We start from the raw sequence: 27,036 nt of genomic DNA, 5'->3' as shown, positions 1-27,036 counted from the left end.
CTGGTTCTCAAAATATTCTACTACGTTATTCCAGTTGGAATTATAATCCCTGGAGTGAAAGATCTGGGCATGTCTACAATAGATTTTCCAAGTTCCTACATTATTCTGATTTCTGTATTTTAGCTAAGATCTCATAGTGCGTAAAGCTAGTGAAACCAGTGAGGTGATAATGGCCCTTTAAAGAACTGTAATATGCTGGAAGACTGAAGGTTATACCACCTTCTGGCTATCTCAAACTTTTCTGAGTCATTGATAAAAACAATTTTTATCTTCATCCAGAGTATTCTACTCAGTTTAGTAGGATTCATCGGCTTCCTTCAGTTTTACTTTTATCAGTTCAAATGATACAGTGTTAAAATAGTTAATAATTTTTGATGTTTGCAGCCCCCAAGTTGATTAGATTTGTTACTCATTCAAAATGAGTGTATGCCACCAATTATATTTAGTCACATTGTCCTCTTGGTTCTGTTCCTTTTTATTGGTATTTCTAGAGGAAAAATAAAAATAATCTACTAAGAAATGTAACTACCATTCTCAGAGTTACACTATGTAAAACAGCTCCTTACCTTCCATAAATTTATGTAAGATTAAAAAGAAGCAAAGAGGCTAAGATTTGATTACAGAATAAGCATCAGATTGTCATCCTTCCAGTACTTCTACCAGCTTTTCTATATAATATAAAACATTGTTAAGAAGTGTAACTTCACTCCTAATATTCTCTTAGTTGATTTCAAGTTTAAGAGAATATTTTAAGTGATTTCAGATTTGAAGTAGTCACTGTATTTGATCAGAATATGTACTAACAATAGCAAAGAAAATTAGTCTTTGATTTCTAAATTATTTAGGTGATCTCACATATTTTCATTATTTTAAAACCAAAGGTTTCCTCTTCTGCAGTTCCCTGAATTAGCATGTTGTCTTTTTGGTTCTAAAAACTGAATATAAAACTTAGTAAAGAGTATCTCTTATAATATTTTGCTTCAGCTTCCTCCAGGCAAAAGAAGAATTGAAGCAACTTAAACTCCCTGGGTTCATGTACAGTGATGTTCCTCTGCTGGCATCCTCAGTCCCTTATTTTAGCATGGAAGAAGAGGATAGCTCTGAAGATGGAGTACATCTCATTGTCTGTGTGCATGGTTTAGATGGTATGTCCTGTCTATTGATAAAACCCATGGCAACTCAATATTTTTTCTTTTCCTAATAGACTTCATTTAGTTTTATTTAATCTTTGAACTGAAAATATTTTAAATTGCTGAAATTAATTGCCTCTTAAATACATTCTAAAACAAAAATACGCTTGACTTTGCTAAGTATAATATTAGATTTCCTTTTAAATAAATTTTCCATGGAACTGACATCCATCTATGTACCAGCATTTTATTTCTTTTAACTTAGGGTTTTTCTGTCTTCTGTTGTTGGTTTTCTCAGCAGTCACCTCATGGCAATCATTTTGTCTTCCTGTGATATTCGACCTGGTGCCCTTTTAGTCTAATGCTTTAAACCTTATGAGCTAGAAAAATCAGTACTAAGAATTGAAGATTCACTTATTAAGGTATACTTTAAATTCTAAATACCTGGCTTTAGTGCTGTAGTTTTATGAGAGCTATTTTGGTTATTCAACAGACCGTTTTCTGTAGATCAGGAACTATATTAGAAAATGCCAAATATCTATAGACTAGCATATTATTACTGTATTATAAGATCATTGTATAAGAACAAATTGAAGAAAGATTTTATGGATATAAAAATACTAAACGCAGGTCTAAGCTAGTAAATTGTCATGAAATTGAAGAGTTTTCTCTATTTTTTAAAAAGATTTTATTTATTTATTTGAGAGAGAGCAAGAGAGAGTACGAGCAGGGAGAAGAGGGAGAAGCAGGTTCCCTCTGAGCAGGGAGCCTGGCACAGGGCTCGATCCCAGGACCCAGGGATCATGACCTGGGCCGAAGGCCCATGCTTAACCAGCTGAGCCATTTCAAGCACTCCTGAAGATTTTTCTTTAATAAAAGAACTTGACTCTCAAGAAATAAAATATCTTAGGGCGTCTGGGTGGCTCAGTTGGTTAACGTCTCCCTTCAGTTCAGGTCATGATCCCAGCACCCTGGGATTAGCCAGCATTGGGCTCCCTGCTCAGCAGGGAACCTGCTTCTCCTTCTCCCACCTGCTCATGCTCTCTCTCTCGCTATCTCTCTCTTGCTATCTCTCTCTCTCTCTCAAATAAATAAAATCTTAAAAAAATAAATAAAAGAAATAAAATATCTCCAATACTAACCTCTTCCCCCACAAGTAATAAAATTTTCAAAGATTATCACCCAAGAAGACTTCTTGGCCCAGTAGAATCTCTGGCACATTCTTTGAAATTTTTAGGAAACACATTACTCCCATGTTATATAAATTGTTCCAGAGTAATAGGAAAAATTACGGAATGCAGCTCATTTTATTCTTTAAAGTTAACCTAACCTTGTTACCAAATCTGGAAAAGATATCGCACCCACACCCAAAGAATAGTGGGCCAATCTGACGTAAATACACTTAATAAAACTCTAGCAATTTTGCAGAAATAAGTAAACAGATAAGTAAATAAAAAAATTTTTAATTGTCCCCAAAAACCTCTAGCACATTCAATCAATGTATTAAGTCACTATAACAACTAGGATTTAATTCCCAGAATACAAAGATAAGTATATAAGGAAATTTATTGATATAAATATTATTATAAATATAATATAAATATTAAAATATACCTACATCAACAAATCAAGTAAGAAACTATTGATAAAGTTCAATGTCCATTCCTGGTTTTGACAATTAAGCACCAAACTTTAAGCTTTAAATAGCACTTATTAGTGTGATTTAATCAATGTGATTATTAATGTGATTAAGCATATTATTCTCCACCAGTGGAAAACATATACTTTGTAGTGAAACACTAGTGGTGTTCCTTGTAAAATCGGGAATAAAACAGTTATCTCTATCAGTGCATGAAAACCTAAAAGATACAAATATTAGACAGGTAGAGTAGAAATTCAACCATTATAACATGTTTACATTCCTAATTAAACCAAAGGAATTACCCAAAAAGCCACTAAACTGATTTTTAAAGATAATAATTATTTTTTAATTATGTATTATATCTAATAAGTAGTCAACATTGATAGACATCTTTTAAGTTAGTAATTAAACTCCCTTAAATTATTTAAATGGAATTTTTTTTCTATTCAACTATTACAAGACCACCAAAAGAAAGTGAACAGGTTAAATCTAAATCTAAAATGCATTCAAGGGGTGGTGCAATTGGTTAAGTGTCTGACTCTTGATTTTGGCTCAGGTCCGTGATCTCAGGTTCATGAGATGGAGCTCTGCGTCAGGCTCCACACTCAGCACAGAGTCCGCTTGGGACTCTCTCTCCCTCTGTCCCTCTCCCCCGCACTCTCTCTCTCAAATAAATAAATCTTAAAAAAAAAATGCATTCAAGGTTTGTTAAATAATCACTATATAGTGGTGATGGAAGGAGTACTTCCATCAGTCATTCACAGCGACCACAGTCAGCAGTCTGCAGAGCTAACAGTTAATGAATACACCATCAGGTGGGAAAGCAAAAGCATCAATGTGACCAAAATTCCTAATGAACAAATTGTTGAAAGATACTGTATGGCTAATTGAAATCAGCCTTGACATGGAAATTGAGAACTCTATTTCAGGTTGCATTGTCTGTTCAAAACTGGCAGAGATCATATACTTCTCTTCAAATATATGATGATGTACTTTGTACATTTTACTTTGTCTTGTCCTTTAGACATAATTTTTAATTTTCTTCATATTCTAGGTAACAGTGCAGATCTCCGATTAGTAAAAACTTACATTGAACTTGGACTGCCTGGGGGAAGAATTGATTTTCTTATGTCTGAGAGAAATCAGGTACAATATTATGGCAGTGTTTTCAATGGAAGCAAATATTTTTATACTAGTTTCTACCTAAATGTTTGTTTAATACAAAATGCCTGTAGTAGTAGTAGAAATAATTTTTCTGATTTGTATGAAGTTTCAAATTAATGCATATCCCAAGGAAATTGAAATGATTTATAATTTGACTTACGAACTCTTCACATGCACAAAATTTCTATGCAAAAATTTCATTAATTAAACCATTATAAATAACCTTATGTTAAATGTGGGTATTGGGCAAAACAACTAAATGAAGCAAGTATTATTAAGAACATTGAATTTTTTCTTTTCCTGGAAATTCACTTTTTTGCTCATTTTAATATAATGAATATTATTCACCAGCTTCTCTAAAAACCACTGATCTTAAACCATATTTTCAATACCTAAAATAAAAATAATGTTTATATTCAGTTTTTCCTGTGATTATTCATATTTATAATATATCTGTTTTCCTTTGTTTAGAATGATACTTTTGCTGATTTTGATAGTATGACTGATCGCCTTCTGGATGAGATCATACAATATATTCAGATATATAGTCTAACAGTCTCAAAAATAAGGTAACTTTTATAATACTCTATAATATTATATAACATACTTTTATGTCTCTATGAATTAGAGAAAAATTAAACAGAATTTGTAGTTTTGTTGCCCTATTATGAAATATAGGAGACCACAATTCAGTTTACCTAATTTAAAGAGAAAAGAAAAAATTTTTAAATTTTAGGAAAAGACCACATATTATATGATTCCATTTATATGAATTATCCAAAATTGGCAAATCTCTAGAGACGGAATTAGATTAATGATTGCTTAGGGCTGGGGGAGATGGCAGTTGGGGGCAGTGATAGCTAAAGGATTCGGGGGTTTTTTGAAGTGAAAATGTTCTAAAATCTCTTGTGGTAGTTGTACAACTCTGTGAATACACTAAAAACCATTAAGTTATACATTTTAAATGGATGAATGTTATGGTATGTGAATTCTATCTCAATAAAGCTGTTACCAAAAAGATTTTAGGGCAATGGATATATACAAACAAATGAAACAACAAAAATACTTTCAAGGTTTCCTAACTCTACTTCATGAGTCGGTTTTCCACAAGCAAGATGATCAAAGCAGTAGAAGTCTCATAATTTAAGCAGATACTATGGATAGACATGGGAGAAAGGAAGAATATTTGTTTCCTCTAATACAGTAGGACTTAAAGAAAAAGTCAAAACTAATCTTTTCTGCCTCAAAAAGTAGAATAATGATTACCTTCATATCCCAGCTAGGTTAGAGGAAGAAACTGGCTCTGTATAAATATAGGCTTTTGAAAGAGTTTGTTTCCCATTTGAAGTATGGAGATTAAGGACTAAAAAGAGAGATAAACAGGTTTTTATTTGAAGTTATTTTTAAAAAGCATTTCTGTTAATATGGGAGGAAATGTAAATATATCAGGAGGGAGGAGAGACTTATTTTCTTATTTTAATTATTCTCTTCATTTATAGATTTTAAAATACTTTTTATTTACTAAATTTTCTACAGTGATCTTATATTCCTTTTATTCATTTATTATTTTATGATGAGAAAATAATATTTCAGTTTTTTCATTTATCCACAAATGTATTACCTCTTTTAGATTAGATTATCAGTTATAATCAACCATTATTCAAAAGCCTGATCTGGTTAATTGAGGACTATTAGTTACAATCATAACTCTCACCCCACAGCTTCAGGAACTTCCATTTGGGAGGGAAGTTTATCCTGAGCTTCTCACTAGCTATATTGGTAAACCAGTTTAAGACAGCTTTCAAACTCTGTTCTTTCATTGTTAATTATCTCCAGGGACTAATATACCATCTATTGCATAATGATGGTAAGTAAAAAGCCTCTTTTGATTTAAACTATTCCTTAATAAAGATGAGGTGCTTTATAAATTTTTGCGTGTAGACCAGAAAATAAATGAAACAGGTATTTAATTTTTCCTAAGTTATCCTTAATAGGTATAATTTCATTATTTTGTTTTAAATCATGATTTAACGAGTAATACTTGTCATGTGTGCCTAAGGAGGCAAATCTATCATCTAGTCAATGTATAGTTACTTTTAAAATGCATTTATTTCTAAGCAGTTATAACTATGAATAAAAATTTTCTAAGTAATATCTTATTTCTATAGAATAAGCATTTAAATTATATAGTAGGAATTTTCTACTACATTCTCATGTTTTTTTCCTTCAAAATGTAAGTTACATCATTTCGAAGTATGAAACCATAGTTTTAAAACATATTAGAAATTTCCAAATACTTAGTATTTCACATCTGTGTATAGAGGTATCAGCTTTAATATTTCTTTTTAAAATTAATACTATGGGAGAAATGTCTTTTTTTTTTCTTAAAGCTTTATTGGACATTCATTGGGCAATTTAATAATCCGTTCAGTGCTGACAAGGCCAAGGTTTAGATATTACCTCAACAAACTTCATACCTTTTTATCTCTTTCTGGACCTCACCTTGGTACACTCTACAATAGCAGTGCTCTTGTTAATACAGGTAACAAGTTTTATTGTTCAATATAAAAAACATGGCATGGGGAGAAAATTTAAATACAAATTTAAAGTTTTCTGGTATTTATTTAGAGCTGACTTGTCACATACTTGGAATTTCATTAAACAAAACATGTAGAAATTTTTCTGTTTTGTCATGCACATGAAATAAGCTGATAAAAGTCATTTCAGAAAATGAATATTATCATATTGAATAATATATATCAGAAGTGACAAGAGCATTTTAAACTAATTTTCATTAAACTGTCTATTATTTTCAGTAAATGTTTATGTTATAAACAGGCTATTCTGTTGTTCCATCAGTTGAGCAGATAAAAAATAAATACCTATATTTAATATATTATAAAGTTATAAAATATAGAGAGAATGCTAACTCTGATCTTGGTTTGATAACAATAAAGGGATGTTATGAGACAATTAATTCTAAAATTTTTTTAAAAATTAAAATGAAAGTTAAGACCCCAATTTTGATTAGAATGAATATTCTCATTAAGAAAGATCTGATATTTGATTTGCCTTTTGTTTGGATTTTTTAAGTAGTTTTTATAGTTTAGCCCATTGATTCCCATTGTGAGAATAAATTAGATTACATTCTGTCTCTTTGCATTGAGCCTTGAAACTCTTATTTCTGTTTTCTCTTTCAATTTCATTGACAAAGAAACAATACTATTTTCCTTGTATCCCATTCCAAACTATGGCATCCAAAAAAACAGCTAGTTCTAGATTTTTACAGTTTTAAAAAGAGGGCATGAAAAAGATGAAATCCATAAGTAACATAAAATAGAACCCAGTGTAAATAGGATGCAGTACTTTGAATTTCTTTCTTCACTAAACTTTTCCCCAAATGGGCTTATAATTACAGATTTAATCAATTAGAGTTTTTTCTCTTTTCTTCCCCTGTCCCCCTCTGTGATATTAGAAGCAACAAAAGCAGAAAACAATATTGCACAATCTTGAAAACCTGTTCCAGAGAGTGATTGGGGTTTCTCTTAATTAAGGGGAAGATGCATTTAAATATCGGGGTAACTGATAATACAAAGAAATACAATTAAATATGAAACTTCAGGGGCACCTGGGTGGCTCAGTTGGCTAAGCATCTGAGTCTTGATTTCGGCTCAGGTCATGATCTCAGGGTTGTGATATGGAGCCTGCTTAAGATTCTCCCTTTCCTCTGCCCCTCCCCTGTAAATAAATAAATAAAACTTCATTATATTCAGCTGTTACTAGAAAACATTAACCAATTGCTCGTCCTAAGAGTTAGTCCTTATACAGTTAGTCTACCATAAGTATATTTATCTCTAGACTAAACACTCAATGCTTAAGCATTTGGATCTACTACTGTGTTTGAAGTTTTTTCCATCTCTGCTTCTTTATAATTTGAACAAATATATCTAAAGGTACAATTTTCCCAAATTTGTCCTTAAACCATTATTTATTTCATTAGTGAATGTGATAGAAATAGCAAGCCTTCTACCAACCACCATTAACCCATAGTTAACTTATATGTTTGTTTATATTTGTTATAAGAAAAAAGAAATATTTTACAAATATATTTTTTATTAGTTAAGAAAATGCTAGTTTGGTAGATGTTATTTTTGAAGTGAAATGTATATTAAAATTAATAATCTTGGCATATGTTACCCTTTATTTCCAGTATTATTCACATATCATTTATAACTCTGTAGGTCTGTGGTTTATGCAGAAATGGAAAAAATCAGGTTCTCTTTTACAACTGACGTGTCGAGATCACTCAGACCCTCGCCAAACTTTCTTATACAAGCTTAGTAATAAAGCAGGTAAGTATATAGTTAACAGTTTTGAAAACATTCACTTGAAAACCTTTTTAAAAATCAACCTTTAGCAAATAAATTATCAACATGTCTTTCTGGTGATTAAAAAAGTATTAGTCAATTGTAATTTTTTAATAATGAAATAGCAGACTCACAATTAATAACACGGTTGTTTGATTTTTTCTTTTTTTATATGATCATATTTGTGTTATGTGAACACAGGTACTTTGAAATTACCCTAGGGGCACCTGGGTGGCTCAGTTGCTTAAGTGTCTGCCTTCGGTTCAGGTCATGATCTCCGGGTCCTGGGATCGAGTCCCACATCGGGCTCCATGCTCAGCGGGGAGCCTGCTTCTCCATCTCTCCCACTCCCCGTGCTTGTATTCCTGCTCTCGCTCTCTCTCTCTGTCAAATAAATAAAATCTTTAAAAAAAAAAAAAAAAGAAATTACCCTAAACTTTTTAACATTTATAATTTAGTACCAATTGTAAGTTAGTTTTTGAACTGGGCCGCTGCATGTTTTAGCCCTTCTGTCTTCCTGCCCCAGTCCTCAACCTTTTTTATAAACTGCCACATATTCTTCTGCCTTCCTATTCAAGGACTATAAAACTTTTCTGAAAAATGTCAAAAACTAAACTATTTGAGGGGGAGGGGGCCGAAGGAGAGGGAGAAAAAGAGAGAGAGAGAGAATCTTAAGCAGGCTCCACACTAAGCGCAGAGCCCAGCGTGGGGCTCAGTCTCATGACTCTGAGATCATGACCTGGGCCGAAATTGAGTCGGACGCTCACCTGACTGAGCCACCCAGGCGCCCCTAGAAACTAAATTATTACTAGTAGTTATTACTTCTACAAATTCCCACTAGTGGATGAATCTTGTTACTCATCTCTTACTAACTGATAACTAAATATATTCCCCATCTTGCATTATAGTCCAAGCTTTTACAACCTGAGGTCCTCAACTACTACTTCGCCAGCTTCACACTCATGTCTCCCTACCATATTCTTTCCACTTTGTCCTTTGAAATCTCCATTTGAGGGGAACAGACTGACTTCATATGTTTATCTTCTTCAAAGAACGCTGTCTCCACTTCTTCTGAAAATGGAGACGTAAGTGAAACCTAGATACTTCCCCACTGCACTCCGATTTCCCCACTCCCCTTGGCTGTAGAGCAGAGGTTGGCAAACTTTCTCCTAAGGGCCAGATAGTAAGTATTTTGGCTTTGCAGGCCATGTGATCTCTGTTGCAACTACTCAACAATACCAGTGTAGCACAAACAGTGCTAGACAATACATAAACAAATGAGTGTGGCTATGTTCCAACAAAAAACCAAACAGAAAACCTAACTTTACTTACCCAAAAGAAAAGGCAGCAGGCCAGATCCCACAAGCCATACCTTGCTAAACCCTGCTATAAGAGAAGCTCAGTTTTTCATTTACTGAGTACCACCTAGAGTGGAGGAAATAGCCTTGCTTTCCATTTCTAGCTGCAATCATTGTTCCTCTACTGTCATAAAATTATCCTTTGAGGTTTGTACCATCCAAGCTCTGCTACCTTCTAGTCATCTTTAATATAATGATCTCCTGGTCACTCCTCACATATTCAGTGAGAACTCTGATAAGAGTTCATTGACAAATATACAGTTATGCTTAGGAGAAGATATTCTTCTTGGTTCTTAATATACTTAATCTTGAAATCATTTTTGGTGATTTGATGGAGTCAACCCTTTAGATGATCATCAAGCATTAAGAGCCTTTCTCAACTGTAGTAACCTTCCATTCCTCTCCAGTTTGAACACATACCCATGGCTATATTCCATCCCTGAAATTTCAACCAGTATTCTGAGACTACAATATCCTATCCTTCTTTCTTACTCACTCCCTTATTCTCATTTGCTTTTTAGACTATTTAAGATCCCTACTCAGTTTCTTAAATTACCCTGTCCTTCATGGTTCCACTCCCTTCCTGATCCATCCCAGACTACATGAATTATCACTTTTATCATTCATACATTATTACCCTATGTTTTTCCATCTTAGCCATCTAGCAACCTGTGTTACTGTTTCTTTCCCTGGCTTGTTGAGCTCTACCAGAATGGATCACACAGACATGCAGATCAATACCACTGTAGATCCATGGAGCTCCCTCCCATATAGTTAACTCTAATAGCTTCCTAACCATTCCCTAAAAGCTTTTCCGTTTTTTTTGTTTTGTTTTGTTTTTTTAAGATTTATTTAGCAAGTACAGGTGGGGGGAGGGTCAGAGGGAGAGAATCTCAAGCAGACCCCACTGAGGGCCAAGTCTGATGCAGGGCTTGATCTTACAACCCATGAGACCATAACCTGAGCCAAAACCAAGAGTCAGACCTTAACTGACTGAGCCACACAGGTGCCCCAAAGCTTTTCCAGTTTTTTTTACGTCTTTTCCTCAGACTTCAAACTACCCCTGCTACCTTCAATACCTTCACTTCTATAAATGACTTTGTTTCCTACTTTATCTATGAAAGTCAAGGCCATCAAATGAGAACTTTCCTACTTCCTTTCTTTTTACCTATAAATATTAGCATACCTGTTCTTTCCTTCTAGTTCAGTAAAAGATGTATATGTGGTCCAAGAATAATTTCCCTTTCTGTTTTGAAACTTATTCTTTCTGTCTTTAAACTCTCCCTTTTCAGTGACTAATCCCTTAACATACAAAGTTTTCCCGTTTTCTCCCATCTTAAGTCATAATAAATACCTCCTTTGATCACTGATTCTATGTCTTTCTATTTCTCTCTCTTGTTTTTTTTTTTTAAGATTTTAATTATTTATTTGACAGATAGAGACAGAGCGAGAGAGGGAACACAAGCAGGGGGAGTGGGAGAGGGAGAAGCAGGCTTCTCGGCGAGCAGGGAGCCCGATGTGGGGCTAGATCCCAGGACCCTGGGATCATGACCTGAGCCTAAGGCAAGATGCTTAACAACTGAGCCACCTAGGCGCCCCTCTGTTTCTCTCTTTTTTATAAACAAATTGAGCCTCTTGAAAAATAAAAGCAGTTACTTTCACTACTTCCTCACCTTTATTTCACTCATCAGTCCATTGTAATCTGATTTCTGTCCTCACCATTCTGTTGAAGCTTGCCATACCCAGTTATCGCTTTTCTTTCTTTTATTTGAATATGCTGCCATTTATAACTATTGAAAATACCCTTCTCTTGAAATACTTTCCTACCTCCCATTCTGTATCAGCCTTTCCTGGGTTTTCTTCCATGTTGGCTGTCTGCTTCCTACATGGATTCCTTTTCTCTCCTTGCCCCTTAAATAGAGGTGTTCTTGGGCTCCAGCTTCTGTCATCTCCTCTTCTAACTCTATACATTCTTCTTTGACAGCATCATTTCATATCCGTCTTCACCATTGGTAGCTCAAATATATATCTCTAGTTCAGTCCTCTAGGCTGTATTCTAGACTGATACGTCTAGCTGCCTACTAAGTACATTTACTTATATGGTTCATGGTTACCTCAAATGCAGTGTTTTCAGATACCTCATTTCCCTCAGGTTCATTTCTCTTGATTCCATCCCAACTGCCCAGCCAAAAACTTAGAAGTTGTTTTTTAGACTCCTCTTCTCAATCTCCCCACACATCCGCTCAGTTACTAAGCCCTGAAACATTCAGCCTTCTTTTATAGTTAATGGAGTCTTTCTTTTCTTTGCCACTGCCTTAGGTCAACCATAGATTATTGCTGTGGTGTCCAAACTGGTTACTCTGCCTCCAGACTGGTTACTCTCCCCCATCTCATTTTCTCATTAGATAAAATTATCTTCTAAAAATTAAATCAGACCATATTGCTCCTGTTTGAAAATCTTTTCATGGTGCATTGTGGCTTTCAGGATGAGGTTTAAATTCCATGGCTTAGGGCATCAAATCCTTTATAATCTGGTTCCTGATTCTTTTACTAATTTCATTTTCTACTCTGCCCATGAACACGTCCTTTGTTTTAGTCATGCCACACTTGTTTTATGCTTGCATTCACCTATGCTTTTTCTGCCACCATTCCTCCCCATGTATTTACTCATCTTCTTAGAACCAGTTCTCTCCATCTTCTAAAATTAAATACCACCTGCTATTAAAAGCTTTCCTGAGGCCCTCTCTGATTTAATGCTCCTCTACTCTCAGAGTACCCAGTAGATTGCCCAATATTTATGTTTATATCCCAGATCTTACACCTCGAAACTGACCTCATTAATGAATTCCAAACTTCATTTGCATGCTAGACATCTCTACTTACATATGAAACATTATGTCTAAACCTGAACATACTGTCTTCTTTTACTAACTCTTCTTTCATCGTTTTTTAACGGTGCTCTGTCTTCTAAATTACTTAGAAATACCTCAGTGTCATCTTTGACACCCTCTTCTTTGCATCCTACTTCCCAAAATTGTTAATATTATAACTGAACTCTTATGGCATTATATATGAACCTCATTTGCCATACATTTAGTCATTCTTATGTACCTTAACCTCCTTTCCAATAATAGGGTCCATTTGTGACAACCCTTTCCCACTCCCCACATAAACACTCAGTATTTACTATAGTTCTTCCCCTTAGTAGGTGTTCAGTATAAACCCACTGCATCAATGAATAATCTTTTCAGTACTATTTTCAGTGTCCAAAAGCAGGTCAATATTATATGGTAAGCCAAAAATCGAACCCATATATTTGGTGACTGATAGTTCCAAATTGGAAGTAACTTGAACTTGTAACTTAAGCCCTCGCCATTTAAATCTATTTTTTATCTTCATTCTCATCACCCATGTCCTCCATTCTGCTCTTGAAACATTTGATGTGAACACTGGATAGATTTACTAATTGAATAATGCCCACTTCACTTGAGTGCTGTTTAGCCTTTTCAGGATTCTGCCTTAAATGTTGTTATTAATGTGAGAAAGAGATGTTGGAATGGTTATTTCGTGTATTGTCTGTTATTAGAATCAGTGAAAGAAAAGTTCTTTTATAGGTCAAGTTTTATGTTTTGTTTCTAAGAGTACAAAGCAACAATAAGTTACATACAGTGCACAGAAATATTTACTTGATTCATTAAACTACAAGATAGGCCTACAAATCTAATAGAGTGTATAGTTCACACGTGGGAAAAACTTAACTGACACTCACTAGAACTATTGTATTCTAGGTACATGAAATTTGTACCACTGTTGACAGGTTAGGAAATAAAGGAAAGGCAAAACTAAATATAAATGCTCCCTGGGGTCTGCATATTTATACTGTATTTTATGAAGTAAAATTAGCAATAAGAATAGTAGCAACATAAAATAAAAACACTAAAGAAGGCATAACTAAAATTTTACTATAAAAATTCTATAATCCATGGCCTTCCCCATCTGAACAGGTATTTGGACTGCTGTTTCTAATTATTAATAGATGTGAGTAGATCTTTTGCACTTGATCTATTAAGGATTAGTTAAAACTTTTGCTTACAAGTTATTCATTATTTGCCTTAGAATGCATGTCAAGACTTGTACCTTCCCTCCAGTTGTACCAGCCAAATAACTGTTTAAGAGCCAAACTTTAAGTCACAAATAGATATTAGTCTTAGCTGAAAAACTGAGTAGGATACTTAATCTAAATAGACTTCAGTTTCTTCATTGGTAAAATGGGAATAATAGTATCTTCCTCACAAGACTATTAAAGGATTAAATGAGACAATGCATGTGAAATGATTACCGTTCTGAATAGCACAAAATTCAATAAATGTTAGATGGTAAAAATAGCTCTAAATGAAGAGATGCCGGAACCAAAATGATATTAGTATTATGGATTATAGAAATTTGCTGTCACATTACCATCACAAATCTGTTGTGGGAAATTTTTGTGCAGAACTATTAAGAATTAGCTCATCTAAATGTCAGCATTACTGGCTATAAAAAGTTACTCAAATGACTTATTCAAATTATATTTATGTTTTAAGATTTCTACTTGTACCCAAATAGGAGTCTATTAATATACATCTGAATTGAATTAACATGAAAGAATACTATTTTCTAATAATCTTGAGCAATGCATTAGATAATACTAAAGTATAAGAATAAATAATAGCCAACACACATATGGCACTTCCTATATTCCAGGTACTATCTAAGCATGTTATACAATATTAGTTTATTTAATCTTATTAAGAATATTATTGCCCCATATTGCAGGTTAGGACACTGAAACATAGAGAAGTTGAGTAACTTGTCTCAAGTCATAAAGCTCGTAAGCAATCATGCATGTTCCAGTCATGTCATGTTTAGCCATAAATGCACATTTTCAGGAATTTTAGGAGCTGTTTCTAATTGCAGTTTTAAATATCAACAAATATTCATTAATTGATTTTTAAATTATCACAGAGGTGGAGCAATTCTCTACTGAGCTGTGTTTTTCCCCAGCTTTTTTTTTGTCTTTTGAGGGATTTTTGGTCATCTAGAAAATTGTGAGAAATGAGTGGTCAATTCCTACACCTGTATATATTCGTGTGTGTGTGTGTGTGTATACACATATATATCATTATATAATAATATCTAAATATATAATAATTTATAATTTTAATGCTGTAATTATTTATTTACTAAGTAAATATATTTGGATTCACATCAGAAAGATAAGTAAAACAGGAAAACATAAAGCAGTGTTTACTTAACCGATAGGCTAGCTCAGATGTTTTTATTTTTTTAAAGATTTTATTTATTTATTTGAGAGAGGGAGCACAAGTGGGGATGGGGGGTTGCAGGGAGAGAGAGAGGGAGAAGCAGACTCCCTGCTGAGCAGGAAGCTCAATCCCAGGACCCCCAGATCATGACCTGAGCTGAAGGCAGCTGCTTAACTGACTGAGCCACCCAGGTGCCCCTCTCAGGTTATTTTTAAATAATCAAAAACCCTAGTGATGGTTTCTCTTTTATATTTTACTCTATCTATTTTAAAAAATACTTTCTATAATTTACTTTTATATTTTACTGATAAAGCTATGAAGTCTCAGACGTCCTTGTCCAATTATTGCTTCTGTTTCTTCTGAACAGCCAATTTCCTGTTATTTTGGGAAAGCCTAAAATAACCTATCTGAAGCAAACTCCAACCTTCTACTATTTTCCTTTTTTTATTTAAGCAAAGCCCCCACCCCGTGGGTCCTCCTTAGAGGTAACTTTTCAACCTAGAATTAGCCACTTCAAGGGCTGAATGAAGTGCTAACCCAAAGGCCTTCTTCTCTGCAATGTATCATTAGTTAGTAGCTTTCCTTAATTAAAAGGTATTATTTTAAAATTAAAGAAGCATTTAAAAGCATAAAATAATTTATATGATTTCTAAAACAATTGAGAAAGGTTATATTTTTGTAAAAATCATGTATTTATTAAGTGTGTATTGCCTTTTTTGTTTGATGAACACAAAAGATCTAGTAAAGTGTTAAGGAAATGTTACTTTTAAGAGGAACTTACCGGGCGCCTGGGTGGCTCAGTTGGTTAAGCGACTGCCTTCGGCTCAGGTCATGATCCTGGAGTCCCGGGATCGAGTCCCGCATCGGGCTCCCTGCTCAGCAGGGGGTCTGCTTCTCCCTCTGCCCTCTTCCCTCTCGTGCTCTCTGTCTCTCATTCTCTCTCTCAAATAAATAAATAAAATCTTTTAAAAAAAGAAAAAAAAAAGAGGAACTTATCTGTTTTGATTAAGGTGTTACAATTATAAACATTCATTAAATTTTTATAACAACTTTTGACCAAAAAACCTTATTGTATTCTACAAATTACACAGTATAGTTATGGCATACTAGTGTCTCAGCATTGAATATCAAAAGAAAGAAAGAAGATGAAGGAACTAGAACAATGTAGAAGGTAAAATGTATATTATATATAGATTTGGTGACACCAGTGGTGAAGTAGTCAAGATTACATAAAGAGAAGGATCATGGGCATTCTTGCATTCTATAATGAGGGCTCAAAAATAGCCAAATGAGAATCTATTCATTGTTGGAATTGCAGAAACAAAATATCCTTATTTTAAGATTTTCTCCAAAACATCGGCTTAACATCTCTTTACCAGCTATTGAGTTCTGACTAAGAAAATATAATAATTAAAGAAATCTCCTGCTGTGCTACTATGGCACAAGATAATCTTTTCTACCAGCAGATTACAGAGGTGTTTAATAATAGGTAACCATTGATTTGTAAGTTACATTTGTATTTTGTTTTTGAAAGTGTAGGAAAGAATCCGCATCATCTAAGATTTGGGGAAGCAAATTCTTTCAAATGTATCTAAAATAAATGAGTAGGGGCGCCTGGGTGGCTCAGTCGTTAAGCGTCTGCCTTCGGCTCAGGTCATGATCCCAGGGTCCTGGGATCGAGCCCCACATCAGGCTCCCTGCTCTGCGGGAAGCCTGCTTCTCCCTCTCCCACTCCCCCTGCTTGTGTTCCCTCTCTCGCTGTGTCTCTCTCTGTCAAATAAATAAAATCTTTTAAAAAATAAATAAAATAAAATAAATGAGTAAAAATAAGAATAGTCTAATATTCCTTAGTATGTGTCAATTTTAAAAGCACAGGGTTTTCTTTACTTCAGCACTACTGACGTTTTGGGCTGGATAATTTCTTGTCATCAGGGGTTGTCTTGTGCATTGTAAGATATTTAGTAGCATCCCTAGCCTCTACCCACTAAATGCCAGTAGCACACACCCCTCTCCATGCCTTCATCCCCCCCATATCCCCTGGTTGTGACAACAAAAATGTCTTCAGACACTGCTCAATGTCCTTTAAGGTGCAAAGCCACCAGTTTAGAACTACTGCTTGAGCCAATTCCAGAGAGTAAACAGAAAATGAGTCAATATGAATTGCTTTAAAACTCATTAAAATTTTTAGAAAAAAAATGGGTTGCCAGAAGTATCAGGAAGACTAAAATAATGAAGATGAAAGTTACCATACCATTACAATGTTCAGACATAAATCATGTAATACAGTCCAGAAAAATATTGAAGATTTACTTTAATCTTTTTCTTGGTACCTGAAAAGTAACTAATATATTCAGAAATTTTTTAGCTAAACTATCTCATTCTATAAATGGGGAACTGTTGTTTTCCCAAGTTAGAGGTAACTTTTCAACCTAGAATTAGCTACTTCAAGGGCTGAATGAAGTGCTAACCCAAAGGCCAGTTAACTAGGTCATCTTTGAGCAGGTAGAATCAGTGTAGGTACAGGGAAGATGAACCTAGAATATAAGAGTCCCAGTAAAGACTTCAGACACTTTCATTTGCTAGACTTCAGTATAGATGAAGTACTTTTGTAATTCCCACCAGCATTGCAACCCTGGGGCTACCATGTTTCACTTTGAGTTTCTGCCCTCTCTAGCCAACACTGCTTGGCAGGAATTAAAACCAAAAGATTCAAAAAGAGTCATAGTCTATTTAACTAACTTGGTTCTTGGCTAATACAAAAAGCAAACTTTCCATGCAGAAGCACAATATTAGAATTAATACCTCGCTGTTGAAAAACTGTTATTAAAATTAGACTACTGGGCGCCTGGGTGGCTCAGTTGGTTAAGCGACTGCCTTCGGCTCAGGTCATGATCCTGGAGTCCCGGGATCGAGTCCCGCATCGGGCTCCCTGCTCGGCAGGGAGTCTGCTTCTCCCTCTGACCCTCCTCCCTCTCATGCTCTCTGTCTCTCATTCTCTCTCTCGCAAATAAATAAAATCTTTAAAAAAAAAAATTAGACTACTAAATTTAAAATGTATTTTTAAAGTATTACTGTCTTAGAAGTCAAATTGAGAAATGACAATATAGTATATATCAGTGTCAAGATCTTTGATTTTATTTTTTTCATCATCATGGAATCTGAGAATTAAAGGTTTTCTTTTTTTTTTTAAATATTTTATTAATTTGACAGACAGAGACACAGCAAGAGAGGGAACACAAGCAGGGGGAGTGGGAGAGGGAGAAGCAGGCTCCCCGCTGAGCAGGGAACCTGATGCGGAGCTCGATCCCAGGACCCTGAGATCATGACCTGAGCCGAAGGCAGACGCTTAACAGCTGAGCCACCCAGGCGCCCCGAATTAAAGGTTTTGTTAGAAATCCCCTCATCTAATCTTTATTGATTTTGCCTATTTCCATTCCACCGAGCTGCCTGAACTTGCAGACACAGACGCTTCCCTCAAGGAGCTCAGTCTGAAGCAGTGATTCTCAGCCTGAGTGTCCTTTCCTTGTAGAAGCATATCAGAATCTCTGCAAGGAGCTATTATTTTGAAAAACATATTTAATATAATTTTTTAACATAATGCTTGTTATTCTTACAATATATACTATAGAAGTAAAGCAGTGCCAAGATATGGGGTGGTCATTGCAAAGGAGTATAAAGTCCAAGAACAGGTTCATTGATTAATTTTTTTTAATAAGAGGTATTACAGTGTTTTGCATATTAATAAGAATGATTCATACAAATGAGAAAATTGATAATACAAGAGAGGGACGGGGCAGCTACTAGAGTCATGTCTTTAACGAGGCAGGAGGGAATGGCACTAGCATTCTAGTGAAAGGGCTGGCCTAGGGTGAGAACATGGACAGCTCATCCATAGAAGAGCAAAGGCAGAACATGAGGCTATAGTATGGTAGGTTGGTTTGGTAAGGTGGGAGTATATGGAAGTTCTTTTCTGATTCTTCTATATTCTCAGTAAAATAGGAAGCAAGGTCATAAGGTCAGAGTGAAGAGGGGATAGAAGATGCTGGCGGTTTGAGGAAAAATAGTCTTTTAGGAAAGTACAAAAATGAATGTTGCCTAGCAAGGCTGCCACAGGGTGTGCACTGCACAGCTCCAAGGAGTGTTATTCATGTGGACTGTAATATGAATGGTGCCCCTAGAGTTGTGCAGTATGATAGCTCTGTATGGAGAACACAAATATACATCTTTCAGATAAATGAAAAAGCCAACTGTGCTGTTAACATAATCTGGTTTCATGCAGCTTGGAATAAAATTTCAGTAAACAGCAGCATACTTAGATTCAAAAAGCACAGTACCAGGGCACCTGGGTGGCTCAGTCGGTTGATCTCGGGGTCCTGGGATCCAGCCGGTGTTGGGCTTCCCCATTCAGTGGGGAGTCTGCTTCTCCCTCTCCCTCTCCTTCTGCCCCTCCCCCTGCTCCTGCTCTCTCTGTCTGTCAAATAAATAAATAAATTAAATCTTAAAAAAAAAAAAGCATAGTGCCTAGAACAACTTGGGTCAGAGTAAAGATGATGTACTGTAGGACAGAGGCTTTCACATTTTTAACTTGTTTACCACTTAAAAGAATTTTGAAAAAGTATGTACCCCTTGTATAATTTAGGGTGACACCTAAAAATATTTTCTATAATTTTAAAGAGTGGCAAAGGATATATTTTCTGGCATATCAGGTAGTACATATTTGCTGTAATTATATTTTCATAAAAATATAAAAACAATTTGATGTAGGAACGACAACTTTAGGGTTTGAAGCCAACGGCCAAGAAAGAATTCTTGAGACGTCTTTGGTGCAACAAGATGATTTTATTAAAGCACCAGGACAGGACCCATGGGCAGAAAGAGCTACAATGGGGTCGTGAGGACTGGCCCGTTATATACTTTCCAGTTGGGAGGGAGTTAGGGAGTAGTGTAAGTCTCTAAGGAATTTTGGGAGCAAGGTTTCCAGGACCTTGAGGGAAATAGTTATTGTTGGGAAAAGGTCATGTATTACCATCTAATAAAACCTTAGTCATGAGACCCTTTAGATGTATATTGGTGGCTATATGCTTGGGGGATTTAGAGATAAAGAAATTTTTATACATTAAAGTAGACTTACAGGATCCTGGGGGTAGGGCTAGGATTGCCTTTTGCCCTTAGCAGAGTATTAACATTGAGGCAGTTGAGTCCCTAGAACAATGTCACTCTGCCTGTTTCAAGAACTTGTCAATGGGCTGTACACAGTAAGGAAATGTAATAATTTTTCTTCTGCCTTTGTTTCCCACATCACAACTCATTCAGTTGGAGTTACAGATTTAGGTCATTCAATTTATAGAAAATGTGTGACATAAAATCTAATTGGCAAAGCTGATTTTTATTGTCAACAGTCAAAGCAAACTTTTTGTCAGAAAATGTTAGATTTCATTCATATTTTGCTTCATTCCCCCAGAGACCTTTACAGCTCAAGCCATACACCATAATAAGATCTGAAATAGATTGGAGAAATACCTTTCTCTAATAAAGTGAGAGGACAAGTCATTTTTAGGAGAGCACTCATACAGAAGTTGGGATCTAGAATTCAATTCCCTTAAAGCTATACATGTCCATCCTCACCATCTAGAGTTTTTTTTTTAATTGAAGTATAATTAACATACAGTGTTGTATTAGTTTCAAGTATGGAAAGTCTTAAATTACCCCTGAGGGTGAATGTGTACCAGTAAGACCTCTGCTCTAGGACACATACATGATTCCCAGAGTAGCACTAATGTTACATTGGTGTTAAATGATGCCAAAAGTAGAATTAATTTGTCACAAGAAATGTGAGAATGAAGGGGGAAAATCAATTTTTCTTAATATTCTTCTAAAATATTTTAAATATTTTTGCATAATTGTATATTATAGACATTTGATCATTCCACTTGTATCCTTAGAATTTTATATATCCAAATTGCCACAAAGTATTATCTTCTCATTGCAAAAAAGGGAGGATAACCTTATATTTGACATAGAGGGTATAAACAGTCTCACCTGCCTGTTTGTGGGTCTAGGATCTCTCATTAGGATCCTAAGTTCCAAGAGAGAAAGGGGCATCTAAAAAGGCTTCCTATATTCTGGATCCACAGTAGTCCCCACAATTGGCCTGTCTCTAAGACAGAATCTGAATTTCAGTAGGCAAAAAGTATCAAAATTTTACTCTGGAATGTTCCAGAACAAAATTATATGCCTGAACTAAACACCCCAATTCTAATGTATTGTCATTATTGGTTTATATCTTATTTAATAACCGCATGAATTTATTTTTTTATTATTTACTTATTATTAGAGCTACGTAGTAAAATTAGAACATTATTGGTAGTAAAGTGGTCCAGAACCTGGTTTCAGTACTTAAGTGAGTTAATTAATTCAAAGTATCACAAGCCCTAAATTCACCTAGTTTACTAAAAAATAAAAAGAGAGGGACCTGACTAAAGTCTGTGGATGGATCACAAAACCCATTATTATTACTGAAAAATCTTAAGTATGTATCCTCTTGACATCATACTTAAATAAGGAGAAAATAATAATACTAGGCAAGAGTCAAATGAAAATTTAAAGTAAAAAGTCAGCTTCAAATGATTTCTCATAGGGCATTTTGTTTTTTTGTTTTTGTTTTTTTTTTTAAGATTTTATTTTTATTTATTTGAGAGAGAGAGAATGAGAGACAGAGAGCATGAGAGGGAGGAGGGTCAGAGGGAGAAGCAGACTCCCTGCCAAGCAGGGAGCCCGATGCGGGACTCTATCCTGTGACTCCAGGATCATGACCTGAGCCAAAGGCAGTCGCTTAACCAACTGAGCCACCCAGGCGCCCGGGCATTTTGTTTGTTTTTATGAAAACGTATTATTTTATTTCTTTGGGAAATACTCCTAAATATTGAGGAATATCCTTTGGAAAGTAAGAAAGTCATAAAATACTTCCTGTAGAATCTTAGCCCGCCATATCTAATCTCGTCCGTACCCCTACACCACCACATCGCAATCCTTGCCTCACTCAGTTCAAGCATACATTTCTCATGCCAGCACATAAACTACATACAATGAAGGTAGGGGGTTTTTTGTAGATAATATATAGAAATTTGGAGAAAGAATTCATCAGATGTAAAAAGCCATAAATTTATGGTGCCTGGGTGGCTCAGTCAGTTGACCATGGAACTCTTGGTTTCTGCCCAGGTCGACATATCAAGCCCCTCCACAGCCCCCACCCTCATGGAGTCTGCTTCTCCCTCTGCCCCTCCCCCTGTGTGTGTGTGTGCAGGCTCGCTCTCTCTCTCTCTCTCTCCCTCTCAAATAAAGATTTGTTTATTTAGAGGGAGAGAGAGCATGAGTGGGAGGAGGGACAGAAGGAGAGGGAGAAGCAGGCTTCCTGCTGAGCAGGGGGGCGGGAGGCGCAGCTCCTTCCCCAGACCCTGAGATCATGACCTGAGCCAAAGTCAGATGCTTATCAGACTGAGCCCGCCAGGTGCCCTTATAAATAAATAAAATCTTTTTTTAAAAAGCCATAAACTTAATAGTACTGAGAAAAGAAAAATTTCCGGTGACTTAATATACTAATTAAGTTATTTTAAATCTGGTTAATTAATCTGGTTGCGTTATAATTCAGTATTTTTTCTTCATAGGGCTTCATTATTTCAAAAATGTTGTGCTAGTGGGATCTCTACAGGATCGCTATGTTCCTTATCACTCTGCCCGCATTGAAATGTGTAAAACAGCTTTAAAGGACAAACAGTCAGGTAACTAAGTAAATTAGAAGTATTTCAACTCCATTTGTTTCTCTGACAATGCATCCCATTGTGGTTTGTGTTTGTATTTCACCAATTACAAATGAAGTTAAAACTTTTTTCATATGTTAATTGATCACTTTTATTATTCTTTGAAATGCCTGCTTATGACTTTGAATCATTATTTTATATGGAGTTTTTTATCTATTTCTCAGTAAAATCTGTATATATTAAGAAACAAATAGTACATTATATGTTAAAAAAACAAAAAAGAAGATAGCAGGAAGGGAAAAATGAAGGGGGGGAAATCGGAGCGGGAGATGAACCATGAGACTATGGACTCTGAGAAACAAACTGAGGGTTCTAGAGGGGAGGGGGGTGGGGGGATGGGTTAGCCTGGTGATGGGTATTAAGGAGGGCACGTATTGAATGGAGCACTGGGTATTATATGCAAACAATGAATCATGGAACACTACATCAAAAACTAATGATGTAATGTATGGTGATTAACATAACATAATAAAATTAAAAAAAAATATTTCAAACAGTTGTAACTACACATGAGCTTTTTCCCAAATTTTTCTTTCTCTCTTCTTTTTCTCATCTTCCTTTTTTCTTTCTTTTCCACTCACAGATATTAACAGCTATCCTTCCTCTCTTTTTCTTCCTTTCTTTTTTCCTGCCATGTGAGATGTTTTTGCCAATAAAAATAGTCATTCTTATGAAAAAGTTCTTTTTTCTAATTATAAATGCTCTCCATTTGCTGCCTCAAAAGTAATCTATAATTTGACTTCTCTGGATTATTGGGATTGGTGATTATGGTAATGATCATGCTGCATGTTCTGCACTACCTTGCGTTTAGTCAAAGATGGCAGCAAAGACTTACCTCACTTCAATAAAGTAATAATTTTATATATTTATTCTTTTGCTACTTTTGAATAACAAAAGAAATTTAAATCATAGCTATTTAGAGCCAGAAGGAGACTTGGCTTATTTTATAAGTGACGCCCAGAGATGCTAAGTGGCTGATCTGAAGTCACTGGTGATTAATTAATTACAGGCTTAGGGCAAGAACTTGGGTGTCCTACCTCCCCGTATTTGCTCAGTTCCTTTTTTGGAATGAGGCTGATTTTTTAAACAAACTCTTAATCCTTTGCTTTTTTCCACATTTTAACAGTGAACAGCCTCTTTAGGCAGGGAATTCTCTTATACACATTTGTATTGGCATTGCCTAGCATGATGCCTGGCACATAGTAGGTACTCTCTTCATTTAACAAGTATCTTTTTTTTTTTAGCATTTTGTGACATTAGAATAATCTTTTTTTCCCCTTAACTTCTGTTCTAGCAAGGGACTTAAGGAAAAATTCAGAAGAGATTTAAACTTTAGATGGGTCACAGAAACTAGAGAAATGTGCTTTGTTTTAACAGAGATTCTGTGCCAGTGGGGGACAGGGGGAATCTAATAAAGACAGGTTTGGACTTCTTCCTATGTAAAAATATTTTTCAAATAGCATGGAACTGGAGATCCAGCTTGACTCACAGCGAAAACTTAAGAGAAGGAGGTGGGAGTAAAAAGTTTTCTATGAATCTGTGTGATGTTAATCTCTCAAATACCTGTCTCTTCTTTCTCTGAATGTACTTCTATATACTTTTCCCTTCTCATGATTCCTCAGGGATAAACCCTGCCTCTCCTCAGAAATTTGATACTTTCCTCCCTAAAATTCACAGGTCCATGGATATGTGTTAGCACTCATCTATAGTAATATTAGTAATGCATAAGCATGAAAAACTGTCTTGCCCCTTGTACGGCAGTTTGTGCCTTTACGTATACCTAACCTTCATCTTTTATACTCTGAATGACCTCAATAAATTCATTGTAAGAATTAGCCAAAAGGAGGGAGAGAGAAGCACAATTTTGGAATTAAAAGCAGAACCAAGCATTAAATAAACCCCTAGACCAAAAAAAGGATCCTGTCTGATCTTTGAGTCAAACTCACATTGTTCTCCTGACTGTAGGAGGTTGCTGTTTTTTTCTCAGAATAATGTGGAAATATGTGGAATAATGTTGAATGCCACAGAAATATTTTTAAAGTACTTGCTAGAGGTTTAAGTTTTAAAAGTTATAAAAGGCAAAATGTCTTTTTTTTTTTTTTTAGTAGACACACAATGTTATATTAGTTTCAGGTGTGCAAGATAGTGATTCAGCTTTTCTGTACATTATGCTGTGCTCATCACAAGTGTAGTTACCATCTATCACCATACAACACTGTTACATACAGTATCACTGATCATTCCATATACTGTGTAAAAGGCAAAATGTCTTAGCATGGCTACCTTATTTTCATAATGATTTAACAAATCATAATTGACTTAATGTTGAATAAAACTATTTGCTCTGTTATATCCATTGCTTTGAATTAAAAGTATCAAATTGATAAGAATTTACAATGAATTTATTTTTACTTGGCCAGATAATGTGGTTATTTATATTTTTTATAAAACAGTCTCAAAAATGATAGTCCAAGAAAAGAAAACCTTTTAACAGACATTCTTCTGCTTTAAATAGAAATAATATAACTGAATTTCATTAATTATATAAAAGTTGGCATATAATTTTTTTCAGTTATTCATGTGAACTAATTTTCCTGTTTTCTATTTGTTCCATAGGGCAGATCTATTCAGAAATGATCCACAACTTGCTTCGCCCAGTTCTGCAGAGCAAGGACTGTAATTTGGTTCGATATAATGTCATCAATGCATTGCCCAATACAGCTGATTCACTCATTGGGAGAGCTGCACATATAGCTGTTCTTGATTCAGAAATATTTTTAGAGAAATTCTTTCTGGTTGCTGCCCTCAAATATTTCCAATAGGATAAAAACATTGTTAGAGACTTGATAATTACCTCATTCAACAATGATTCAAATAATGTATTATATTAAACTGTAGATGCTGATAAGTTCTAAGAAATATTTATACCTTTTTATATGGAAGATAATTTATATCATCCATGTTTAGAGCTTTTTAAACATCAACTTTACTTTCTAGGTGATGTGGCTGTGCAATATTTTTTTAATTTTATCTTTTTACTTTTCTATTACTTTTTCATATATTTTGCTACATAAGTATTTCAGTGAAACTTTAAGCCCATATGTATATCTGATTGTTTATTATTGGCTTTCCACAATCCTTACATCAGACACATCATATTAGAGGCCATTTATGGGGAGAATAGCATGAGATTTTAAATTTTCTAGTATTGGGGTATTATTTAGTTAATTATAAATTTTACTTTTAACATTTTACTATGTTTTAACTGGAAATAAAATTATGGCTGCTAAAGTATATTTTTTGAAATCAACTCTAGCCCTGTCAAACCAGGTAGTTCATATATGACAATGTTATAAAAGTTTTCTATAAAAGTCATCATTACTGTTGCTATTAAACATATGTCATGCCTATTAAAATATATTTTCTATGGCGATTTCAACATTATTTCTCATATTGACTTTTATTACTGGAACTTTTTCATGTTCATGTTAGCAGCATCTAGAAATTTTTGAATGTTTGAATGCCCTTTGCTTTGATTTGGTTGGAATTTTGCTACATTTGGTAGTGTTGCTTGAACTTTCTGACTACATTTCTTCAACTTTTTTCATGGACTTTTCTTGTATGTACATAATAATTAAGTGTTGAAATTTATGAAATACTTTTATGAATTTAGATAATTTTTAAATATTGTCAAAATTTGTTGAACTAAAAAGTAATGTAAATAAAATAATTCATGTTAAAAATGGAACTAAATAATTAAATGTTTGATGATAGAGATGCAAATGTTTTTGATATATGGAGATGTTAAGTCTTTTGACTTTACTAAAGGTGCTGAACAGCATTAAATTCACTATTTTCCTTTCCTGTTTTACTTGTGAAAATAACAATGCACTAAGGGTGGAGAGGTCTGTTTGCATTTGCCAACTGTGATGGAAAGAGGTTTTTGTAAGTATGTGTTGTATAATTGATGCATGTTTTATTTTTAGCATTGTGTTATTGCCTCTGATGTTAATAAATGAACAAATGACTATCTGGAGGAACAGCTAAAACACTTGCTTATTTTCAGAATACTAGGGGTATATTTTTATTTATAATTGGATAGACTATGTTAATTAATTGTATAGAACAGCATGATTATATAACTTAGAGCCTTTGTATTTTTATAATTTATGTCCTTTGCATATATTAAGTAGTTAAAAGATATTTCATTGGCTTTCCATAATTCTTTACTTTGTAAAAGTATTTGAAAATTCAA

General features: G+C 34.6%; 1 protein-coding gene across 3 annotated transcripts in view; it reads left to right on the top strand.

The window, feature by feature from the left end:
• FAM135A (family with sequence similarity 135 member A) overlaps positions 1-26,817 on the top strand; it is a 129,189-nt gene extending 102,372 nt beyond the window's left edge. For all 3 annotated transcript variants that reach the window (XM_021691884.1, XM_021691881.1, XM_044917251.1), the window contains 7 exons: positions 985-1,145; positions 3,827-3,918; positions 4,408-4,505; positions 6,327-6,478; positions 8,178-8,288; positions 22,629-22,742; positions 25,398-26,817. In XM_021691884.1, coding sequence (XP_021547559.1) covers positions 985-1,145; positions 3,827-3,918; positions 4,408-4,505; positions 6,327-6,478; positions 8,178-8,288; positions 22,629-22,742; positions 25,398-25,603 — 934 coding nt within the window. In that variant the 3' untranslated portion in view covers positions 25,604-26,817. The remainder of the gene's footprint in view (positions 1-984; positions 1,146-3,826; positions 3,919-4,407; positions 4,506-6,326; positions 6,479-8,177; positions 8,289-22,628; positions 22,743-25,397) is intronic.
• Positions 26,818-27,036: the final 219 nt, after the last annotated feature.

Source organism: Neomonachus schauinslandi, chromosome 8, assembly GCF_002201575.2.
Source record: "Neomonachus schauinslandi chromosome 8, ASM220157v2, whole genome shotgun sequence".
Classification (NCBI taxonomy): domain Eukaryota; kingdom Metazoa; phylum Chordata; class Mammalia; order Carnivora; family Phocidae; genus Neomonachus; species Neomonachus schauinslandi.
Note: the sequence above shows the minus strand (reverse complement) of the source record. Positions and strands in the feature narration are given on the sequence as shown.